This window comes from Actinia tenebrosa, unplaced genomic scaffold (assembly GCF_029948245.1).
Source record: "Actinia tenebrosa isolate PJP-AT-01 unplaced genomic scaffold, QUT_ActTen_1.0 PGA_scaffold0__85_contigs__length_37466705, whole genome shotgun sequence".
NCBI lineage: Eukaryota > Metazoa > Cnidaria > Anthozoa > Actiniaria > Actiniidae > Actinia > Actinia tenebrosa.
The window spans coordinates 11,253,174-11,263,182 of record NW_028292569.1 but is presented as its reverse complement, the minus strand read 5'-3'; the positions used below and the strand labels follow the sequence as shown (position 1 = coordinate 11,263,182).

Here is a 10,009-nt window from a genome sequence, read left to right as displayed (position 1 = left end):
ACTCCTCTCCCTCTAACAAACTCAAAGAAAGATGGCGGCTGATGGAGAAAGAACTCCAACAAATTTACTCATTTTTCTCCTTCAAACTGTTGTATTCTTTACTTTTATCACTACTTACGGAGAGATATATGTGTTAGGTAATTCTGTTCCTTGTAGTAAGTTGAGTGCTTCGTGTTTGGAGTGTAAAATGAGTAATTCTTGCGTTTATGGTCAAGATACTCAAGTAGAATGTATTGTTCTAGATCACTGTCAGTGTCAGGTAATAGCCCTAGTATCATTGCGTTCACGGAAATTTGATAATTTATACTATCTAAATTTGATGGTATCTATTCCAAAATTTACTAATGATGCTATTGTGTTTTAAAACAAGTCCTTTACCCTCTAAATTACCCTGAAATGTACTCACTTTAAGGATCTTTTCAACGATAATAGGGTGATAGGTCGTTTACCAAGACATATAACTGCAGATATTGTTATCTGACACCTAAAGAAAGCTACAAGTGCACCCAGAAGACCCACTGTAAGGTAGGATATATGTTCAATATTATTCCCCTTTTTTGGAGTTTTATTAACCCATATCCTTTTATTCATGTACTAGGTGATATCAGGGAATAGTCCACCTCCTCATTATTTGACCAACTGCACTGTTAATGAAGATGTCCTATGCTTAGGTAGGTTTCTTACGGCATGATGATGATATGATAATGATGATGATTATGATTGTGATGGCGATAATGATAGTGATGATACTATGCTTCCGGTATGATATGACAAGATTTGTCAAAGAAATGTACAGGTGCAATATCATTGATAATATTGCCATACCCACACTTTATTGTTGGTGATGTCAGTATTATGCTCTCTTCTTATTGAATAATTTTGTTGTTGCCCCTGACAACATGTTGTTTCATTAACAAATTGTTTGGGAAAAAATTATGTTTCGTCAATTCAACTGAGAAGCATAGTATAAGTGCTACGCGGTCCACATATTCTCATCTTTGCATCATAATTACCGTGACCTAACATCTATTTCACCCCGGCCAGCTCTCAGTCTGACCTGTAGCTCAGCTGGTAGAGTATCGGTAGTACAATTCCGAAGGTCGTGGATTCAATTCCCAGAGAGGATGGAAATTAGTTTTTCTGAATTTAATTCCAAGGGCTTTCGCCCGGAATTACCTCGTTCCCAAGCACTATAACTTATCTATATTTCTATATCTTCATGTATTACATGTAAGTGCTACGCGGTCCACATATTCTCATCTGAGAAGCATAGTATTAAAGATTGTAATTAACTTTGCCATAGGTACTGTAGCTTTATTTGGATATGTTTGTTATAATAATCAACAGTTTTATCTCATTGTATTCTGACATTACCATATGGTTTTTCTGTTTGTTAGGTAATCGTACATTTAGCAAATACCTACCTTGCACCTGGACATCAGGATATCGCTGGTCAACAACCTTTCTCTTAAGGTGCAAAACCTTTATTGGTTTATTTTATCTCTTCATGTTCCTTTTGTTTGATTCCTACATGTCATTCTAATAGTGGTTTTATTTTTAGTCTAACCCTCGGAGGTTTTGGTGTGGATCGGTTTTACCTGGGTCACTGGAAAGAAGGACTTGGAAAGCTCTTCAGTTTTGGTGGTCTTGGAGTATGGACATTAGTGGACTTGGTCTTAGTTGCTATTGGTTATGTTGGACCAGCTGATGGTTCTCTCTATATCTTTTGATTGTGATATATTGATAATGCTAAACAAATATTATGGTTCTTACTAGCACATTAATGTAATGCTGTTTATAATGTAATGGTTATAATTATATTTTAATATCATGCTTGTATTTCATACATTTTTCTAATAACATAATGTCATAAAATTATTGTAAATAAATTACCTGTAAATACGTACATTATGCTGTAAATAAGTCAATAATAATAAAATAATAAGGTTCTACCTGTAATGATTTCTGTTCCTTGGTGGTTGCGAAATATGGCTTTATTTTGAGTATATCAATTCGGGCTACAAATGTGTATCATACAGTCTAATAGAATGATATAGGGTTTCAGTCAATGCTATGGTATCATATGACATATAGCATGACATCCTCCTTTCCGTAAAAAAAACAACATATATATATATATAGATGTACATGCAACGAAAACAATAGTAACAATGACTATATATCAGCTGTCCATGCATACAACTGATGTTGCGATTATGTGCTATTCTTGAACAGTTCTTTTGAAAATTATACATATCGTTCTGGTGGTTTCACGACCCTGCCACTGCGTGTCGTAATCATTCCATTATGTGGTGCTGGATTAGACACTTCTGTTCCAGGAGATTCTGCAGGCGGGCTTTGGTGTCCTATGGGGGATGGCAGTGCTTCTCTGATGTGTGTTCTGTTCCGACGTAGCTCTCCACCCTTTGGAGTAGTGACTGTATATGATCTTGGTTGGTCCAACTTTTCCTTGACTGTGGCCGGTCCCCATTTCTTTGTAGAGGGGTCTTGAATATTGATGTTCTGCCCTGGCAGAAGATCCGGGATTGTCTTGGTGTTCCGGTCATAGTAGTGCTTTTGCAGCTCTTGTCGTTTCTTTAATCTCTCTATGATCTCTTCGTTGTTCTGGTTCCTAGTTATCGAGCGCGGTAGATTGTCTTGGAGCTTCCTGCCAAGGAGTAGTTCAGAGGGTGATGGCAACTTACTGTCGATTGGAGTGGACCGAAGACAGAGTAGAGCCATATAGGGGTCTTCTTTGGTTCTTGCGGTCTTGTGCAGGACTGCCTTAACCGTCTTGACTTGGTTTTCTATGAAACCGTTACTCTGGGGGTAGTGAGGAGAACTGGTGATATGTTCAAATCCGTATTCTTTGGCAAATTCATGAAAACTAGCGCTGCTGTAGTGGGGCCCGTTGTCTGATCTTACAATCTTTGGTACTCCTTGTTCACTGAAGATCTGCTTCATCAACTCAATAACCTGTAGTAGTCAGCTACAAGTAGATATTCAGACTCGTGGATGTAGAATACGTCAGTAGCGATCGTGTGCCATGGTCTTGGTGGTATTTCGGTTTGCAGCAGTGGCTGTTTCGGATTACTTGGTAGAAACTCCTGGCACGTTACGCAAGATTGGGTGATTTTGTCGATGTCGTTGTTCATGTTTTTCCAGTATACGGCTGATCTTGCTCGGAGTTTGGTTTTTTCTGCTCCTTGATGGCTAGCGTGTAGTTTGTCCAGGATTTCTTTTTGCATGGTAGAGGGAACTATGATCCGTTGTCCTTTGGTTAGGATGCCGTCGTCAATTGGGATTTCATCTCTAAAGGACCAGTATGGCTTCAGCATGTTTGATACTTGCTTAATCATCGTTGGCCAACCTTCGTATACCATTTTCTTTAGGCAGGTCAGCTCTTGATCTAAGTCCGTGTTAGCTCTTATCCGCTCGATCATTTCGGTGCTAAAATGTGGATAGATCTCGTGCACTTGTATTCTCTCGTTCTCTATCGAGTATTTCTCTTCTGGGGAGAGTCGTGATAGTGCATCAGCCAACAGCATGTCTTTTCCTGGTACGTATCTGATCTTGATATCGTATGGTTGTAATCTCAGCAACATTCGCTGTAATCGTGGTGGGGCTAATGTGAGGTGTTTGAGATGTATGCTTTCCAGCGGCTTATGATCGGATTGCACTGTAAATGGACGGCCAAACAGGTATGTGTGGAAACGCTCACAACCATAGACTACTGCGAGGAGCTCTCTCTCTATATTCGCATAGCGTGTTTCGACGTCGGTTAGCGCTTTGCTGGCGAATGCTATGGGCTTGCCCTCTTGCATGAGGGCTGCACCAAGGCCTTTTGTTGAGGCGTCTACCTGGAGCGTTACATCTTTTGTTTCGTCAAAATAGGTGAGGGTGATTTCTTCACGAGTTCTTGATCTTCTCGAAGGCGGCCTGGTAGTCGGCATTCCATTGGAAGGGTGTGTCTTCCTTCAACAATCCTCTCAGGGGTGCGGTCAGGATACTTAGGTTTGCGATGAATGGGGACATGTAGGTGGCTAGCCCAAGGAACGTTTGTAGTTCGCGGCGATCAACCGGTTCTTTCATCTGCCTCAGCACTGATATTTTGGCGGGATCGGGCTGGATACCGTTTTCACTGCAGATGATGCCGTAGAACTTTATTTTGTTCTGTTTGATATGGCACTTGTCTGGGTTGAGTTTTAGGCCTGTTTCTTTGCATTTCTCAACCATCGCCTTTAAATGGATGTCATGTTCTTCCTCCGTTTTTCCGTAAACCACGATGTCATCCACGATGCCAATAACACCATCGCAACCCTCAAATGTCTGGTCAATCTTGGCTTGGAAAACGTCTTGCGACATTCTCAGTCCAAATGGCATTCGTTTAAACCTGTATCGGCCAAATGAGGAATTGAAGGTAGTCAGGTAACTTGATGGTGTGTCGATTACAACATTCCAATATCCACACTTTGCGTCTAGAATGGAGAAATATTTTGATCCGCTCAGCTTGGGCAAGATTTCCTCAAGGGTGGGTGTTACGTGATGGTCTCGTTGTATGGCAGCATTTAAATCTTTAGGGTCAAGACATATTCTAAGTCTGCCAGTGGGTTTCCTTCTGTATACTAAACTATTGACCCATGCCGTCGGCTCCCCTTCTCGTACTTTGGTGATGATACCTTGGGCGACCATCTCATCTAGTTCCCGTTTAATGTCATCTTTGAGGCTTATTGGCACGCGTCTCAGTGAGTGAATGACAGGGGGTACATTTGGGTCCAGCGTGATGTGATATTCTCCTTGAAATTTACCTACTCCGTCAAAACATTCGGGGTATTGCGCGAGCAGTTGTTCCTTGCTGCTTATTTTGTTCGTGTTGTTTGTGGGTCTTGCAGTTTCTTTTCGTGGTTGTGTACCTTCATTCTGTGTTTCGACAGAACAGTTCAAAGAGATTAATTTGAGGTCTAGTGCTGTTGGTAACCCAAGGATTGCTTGGCCTGGCGCGTCAGTGACATAAAAGAGCGCGGTCGTAGTCATGCCTTCATAGCTGCACTGTATTTTGCAAGTACCTAGTTGCTTTATTTTCGCTCCACCATATGCTGTGAGTATGGTTTTGGATGGCTTCAATGCATTTTGGTTTGGTTCACCGTCCGTCCCGATTTTCTGCGGAAACATGCTTTGATATAATTTTAATGGCAAGATGTTCGCTTGCGCACCGGTGTCGAGTTTTGCTTTCAGTTGCGCTCGGTTTTTCGGGAAATGTGGAAGTTGTATGCTGATAGTAGCGAATGCTTCGTCCCTGCGTTCCGCCGGCCGTATAGTTCCAATTATTATCGATTGGAAATGTAGGGTATTGAAATCTTCATTGAAATCGTCATCTGTTTGTATTTCATGCACAGCGCGTCTGCCTTGGCGTGCTTCCCTATTGTTATTGCGTTGTTTGTATGGTTGTTCTTTTCTAGCGCTTGGGTTTTCTGATTCACTAGGGTTGCCTTTCTGACGGCATACTTTAGCCCAGTGGTTCAATCTTGAACAGAAATTGCAAGTCGAACCATATGCGGGGCATTTCTTTGGCGCGTGTTCGCCTCCGCAATTTCCGCATTTCCTGTGCCGATTCTCGTATTTCCTGACAGCTTGAACATGTTTGTCATCATCGCTCTGGAGCTGGGCCACATGCGCTAATGTAGCTTCATATGTTCTAGCTATATCTATGGCTTTATCTAATGTAAGGTCATCTCCATATTCTAGTATACGCTCTTGTGCTTTTCGATATTTGGTGCCTATGATAAGCTGCTCGATTAAGCGCTCGTTTATTTCAAGCTGGTCACGAAATTTGCATTTGTTGGCATGATTGCGACATTTGGTCATAAAATCATCAATATTCTCGTCGTTTGATTGCTTCATCTGCTGTAGCTGGTACCTAGCTAGCCTGAAATTTGTTCTCGGCGCTAAATGTTTTTCAAATTTTGACCAAATGTCCTCGGGATTTGTTTTCTCGTCTTCGCTGTCCCAAGTGAAACTATCATAGATATCTACGCCTTGACGGCCTATCCATAGTAGGATGTACGAGGATTTTTCATTATCTGACCTCTTTGCAAATGGGCCATCGAAAATTAGATTACAGTATTGCTTGAATCTGGCGAATTCGTCGTTGATATCGCTGGTTTGCCAGTTCATAACGGGTGGCGTGAACCCTGCGGCCATGATGTTCTATCACTGACGCGGTCTGCTAGCTGTTTTCTTTTATTTCCTGTCTTGGTATCTGATTTAACCACTTACCGAATGTCGATGTATGTTTTACCTTTCACTTCTGGCACCATGTAATGATTTCTGTTCCTTGGTGGTTGCGAAATATGGCTTTATTTTGAGTATATCAATTCGGGCTACAAATGTGTATCATACAGTCTAATAGGTATCATATGACATATAGCATGACACTACCATACATGTACAGTTATATAGAATAAAATAATGCTTTGATCATAAAGGCAGATATAATGCTAGCAGCCTGGCTTTTTTTTAAAGCTACTCAGACCTCTTTACTTTTGGATTTCAGCATTACTTCTTAGAGCTGTTTTTGTGAGTGGGAAACATATGGTGTTGACTAAGTCAGCCTGTACATTATAGTATGTACACAAAAAGGTCTTGGCCATAGGTTGGGCAATGTAAGAGTTTTGGGAGGCAGTTGACCCTCAACTATGTCCCTAGTGCAGAATGACATGCCCAAGTATTGAAATGGCTTTCCATTGTCTTCCAGTAAGTTTTCAAACTAAAGCACACAGTAAAACTATAGTATAGTTTCTTTGATATATTTCAACCATCACTCCTTGTAAGAGGATCTATCGTGAGGTTCACTCTACATGCACCACCACTGCATTCCATAGTTACAACATACAACACCCAACTCACATGTTGATTTTTATGAAGAGGGAAACTGAAGAAAAACCCTAGTGGAAAGGGAGAGAACAACACATCAAACAAACTCAACTCTAATATGCACCAGCCAGAACTGGGTCTCAAGTGGGAAGGGCAGCAGATTATAAACCGGCACTACCCAGGTGGAAATCTTATTAAGATTCTTAATAACAATCTGAATAAGATCTTAGCAAGATTCTTACAATGTTTCTTATTAAGAATCTTATAAGAATCTTAATAAGATTATTATCAAGATCTTATTAGAGCTTTATTAAGATCTTACAAGATTCTTATAAGAGTTTTATTAAGATCTTGTAAAATCTTATTAAGATCTCATAACATTCTTATCAGGATCTTACAACAAATATGTTATTTAAGATCTTATAAGAATCATATAATTTTTATCAAGATCTTATACCAATCATGATCCAATGATCACATAAATAAGAAACTGCAATAATTTTAATCTCCACATTAAAGCAAAAAGAAATATATATACATATATTTTTTTTGGACATACATACAAAGTAAGTTCATTTGATATTGAGTCCATTAGAGTATCACACACACACTTAAAGCACAAAACAATGAGAATGTAAATGCAAATTTTCAGTGTAAGACAACTACCAAGTTAGTTGCTTATTAGATTGAAGCCCAAGTTGTAGAATATTTCATAGAAAAAATGCACTAATTATTGGTTCAGGTATTAATTTTTTACACTTGATAATTCAAACATGTTTCAATCAGTTGCCACAGTGCACCAAAATAATTCAGAAAGGCTGCATTTTCTTTCTTTCAAATACTAATGATTCAGCAATCAATAGACCCTTTCCCAAAATGACAGCAACAATAAATTTATTGTAATGAGTTAGAATTGAAAAAGAACCTATAACAGCAGTAGAAAGAGCAACTTTACTTCAGTAACCCTGCCATAATGAATGTCCATGTAGGATTACTAATTAAAGTAACTAACAGTGCTCCTTCTAGTGAACATTGGTTTTTGGCTTCCATTTCGGCAAAGCATCAATTGCAAAATCATTATTGGGTTCAAATTTAGAACATAGATGACTATACCATGTCCAAAATGGTGCATGATAAGTATATTAAATTAATAGATTATTAAGTGATACAAATGTCAATAAATTTTTGCCCTGAAAGAATCTGCAACTATAATAAATACATTGGAGGATAATCATGTTATTTCCCAGGATACGTTTTGGTCTCAGCTTCTTTGTTCTAGGTTATGAACCCAAAAATGATTTTGCAATGGAGTGTATTTTGGCAACTAAATTTCAACATGTTTTCTCAATGGAAAAGGTGATCATGATAAGTCATGGTAGTGACAAAACTTCTCACTACAATGATTTATCATCATCTTCTTCTTTTTCTTTGGGAAGGCTTGGTAGTTAAAAAAATGGGCTCCTCCCCAGTCTTTGCCTCCATTTTTATAAACATTCTCTTTGTATTAAGGCACTTTTGGTTGCAGGACTGCCTGACAAGAGACCATTTCTTGAGTAGTGGTACTGCTCCCCAAATTTTAAACCAATGGCATCTGAAAAATAACAGACAACTAATTATACAGTTTTCCAGTGCAAGTATTAATAAATCAAGATGGAATCGCTGTGAATCAAGTTAATGCAGACAAACTTTACTCACTTTTCATTAGTTCCACCTTCCTTTCATCAAGTAATGACTTTCCCCTTAGTTTTTACTCTTTCTATGGGGCCTATGATACCATTAACCACTCCTCTTTTGTAAATAACTTTGTAAACACTTTCAGGCCAAATTTCTTAAGATCCCCACCAGAGGATTTTGCTAGTAGATTGACACTGTCATGCATCTAATGTAAAAGGAATAAATAAAAGAGTAAGGTTTTTCTTTAGGATTACTATCATAAATGTAATATCACCACCACTCTTTAAATTCAGCTTTTGTTTAAAATAGTGCGCCATTATTGGTACCAAATAGAAGATAGACATCAAATGGGAAGATTTATGTACCTCTTGAAAAACTATTTAATATATGAATTGAAATACCTTGAAAATCTCTTACCAGAGTGGGAATGGAAGAACTTCCTCCAGCTGTTACGTCATCTTCTACAACCATGCTTCTTTTAGACTAAGTAAATTTGTTAATAAACCATTATTACCATCAAGTAATAATAACAATAACAATATTAACAATAATAATAACAGTTTCAATGTTGTGTCTTGTTTTGTCAAAGTACAATTATTAAGCTTATTGATGAAGAATATGCAGTAGGGATGTTACCTTTTTAGATGGGGGTGGAGCATAATGACTTCCACTTCTTTTTTGTCTCTCTTCAACAACTCCAAAATCTGGTCCAGCTTCTTGTGAATCAATGACTAATTTGGATCCTATATCAGAAATTATTATAAAAGAAGATTAAAAGAGATTCATATTACCAATATGTTTGAACTTATAACTTGAAGGTGCTTGACTTCAACAAATATCATATATATAATTATATATAACAAAGTATGTAATGTGGTCTATACTATATATATATATATATACTATTATATATATATATATATATTAGATATTTGTATAAATGTATAAATGTATGCTACAACGTTTCTGCAGTCGAGTGTGTATATACATATAATTTTTTCTTACCACTTTTTGAGTTTCGTTTAAAGGTTTTCCATCATTTTTCTCATTATTCTACCAAACAAAAAGTAAAAAATATATAAAAGTTATTCAACTATACCACTCCAAATAACTTAATAATTTTGATGAATATTAATGAAAAAAGTAAAGCACAATTCCATAGAGTATTATACTTGAAGCACTTAGTGTTTGGAGCTGTTCTATGTATTATGCATTGCCTACATCTTCCTATGAACAAACACAAAAACTAAAGCAGAAATAAGCTAAGCTTTTTGGCTAAGCTCCTCGGGGGGGGGGGGGGGGGGGTACTACCACCCCAACTTGGGTAGGGGTGTGCCGCCAGGACCTCAAAACCCTGACCCTATCCCAGACCTAAAATTTTGATTTCACATACCCTACCCCAGACTAAAAGTTCGTCTCTTTTGCAATCTGGGTTGCCTGTGGTCAAATGTCCCAAGGTATC

The 10,009-nt window shown here is 38.3% G+C and overlaps 1 protein-coding gene and 1 long non-coding RNA gene across 5 annotated transcripts; one reads left to right on the top strand and one right to left on the bottom strand.

Annotated features, from left to right (window-relative positions):
• Positions 1 to 26: 26 nt before the first annotated feature.
• LOC116298254 (TM2 domain-containing protein almondex) lies at positions 27 to 1,865 on the top strand. The gene is made up of 5 exons (XM_031706642.2): positions 27 to 259; positions 433 to 525; positions 599 to 671; positions 1,398 to 1,473; positions 1,562 to 1,865. The coding sequence occupies exons 1-5, from the start codon at positions 32 to 34 to the stop codon at positions 1,728 to 1,730; spliced, it is 639 nt and encodes a 212-aa protein (XP_031562502.1). The 5' UTR covers positions 27 to 31; the 3' UTR covers positions 1,731 to 1,865.
• Positions 1,866 to 7,352: 5,487 nt separating this feature from the next.
• LOC116298248 (uncharacterized) lies at positions 7,353 to 9,964 on the bottom strand. Of its 4 annotated transcripts, none has more exons than XR_016119855.1 (6): positions 9,946 to 9,964; positions 9,553 to 9,600; positions 9,184 to 9,290; positions 8,965 to 9,030; positions 8,569 to 8,752; positions 7,353 to 8,464 (listed from the first exon to the last, which is right to left on the bottom strand). It is a non-coding gene; the product is annotated as an uncharacterized LOC116298248 (long non-coding RNA). The 4 variants fall into 4 exon arrangements; XR_016119853.1 differs by having other exon boundaries at positions 9,941 to 9,959; XR_016119849.1 differs by lacking the exon at positions 9,946 to 9,964 and adding an exon at positions 9,720 to 9,844.
• Positions 9,965 to 10,009: the final 45 nt, after the last annotated feature.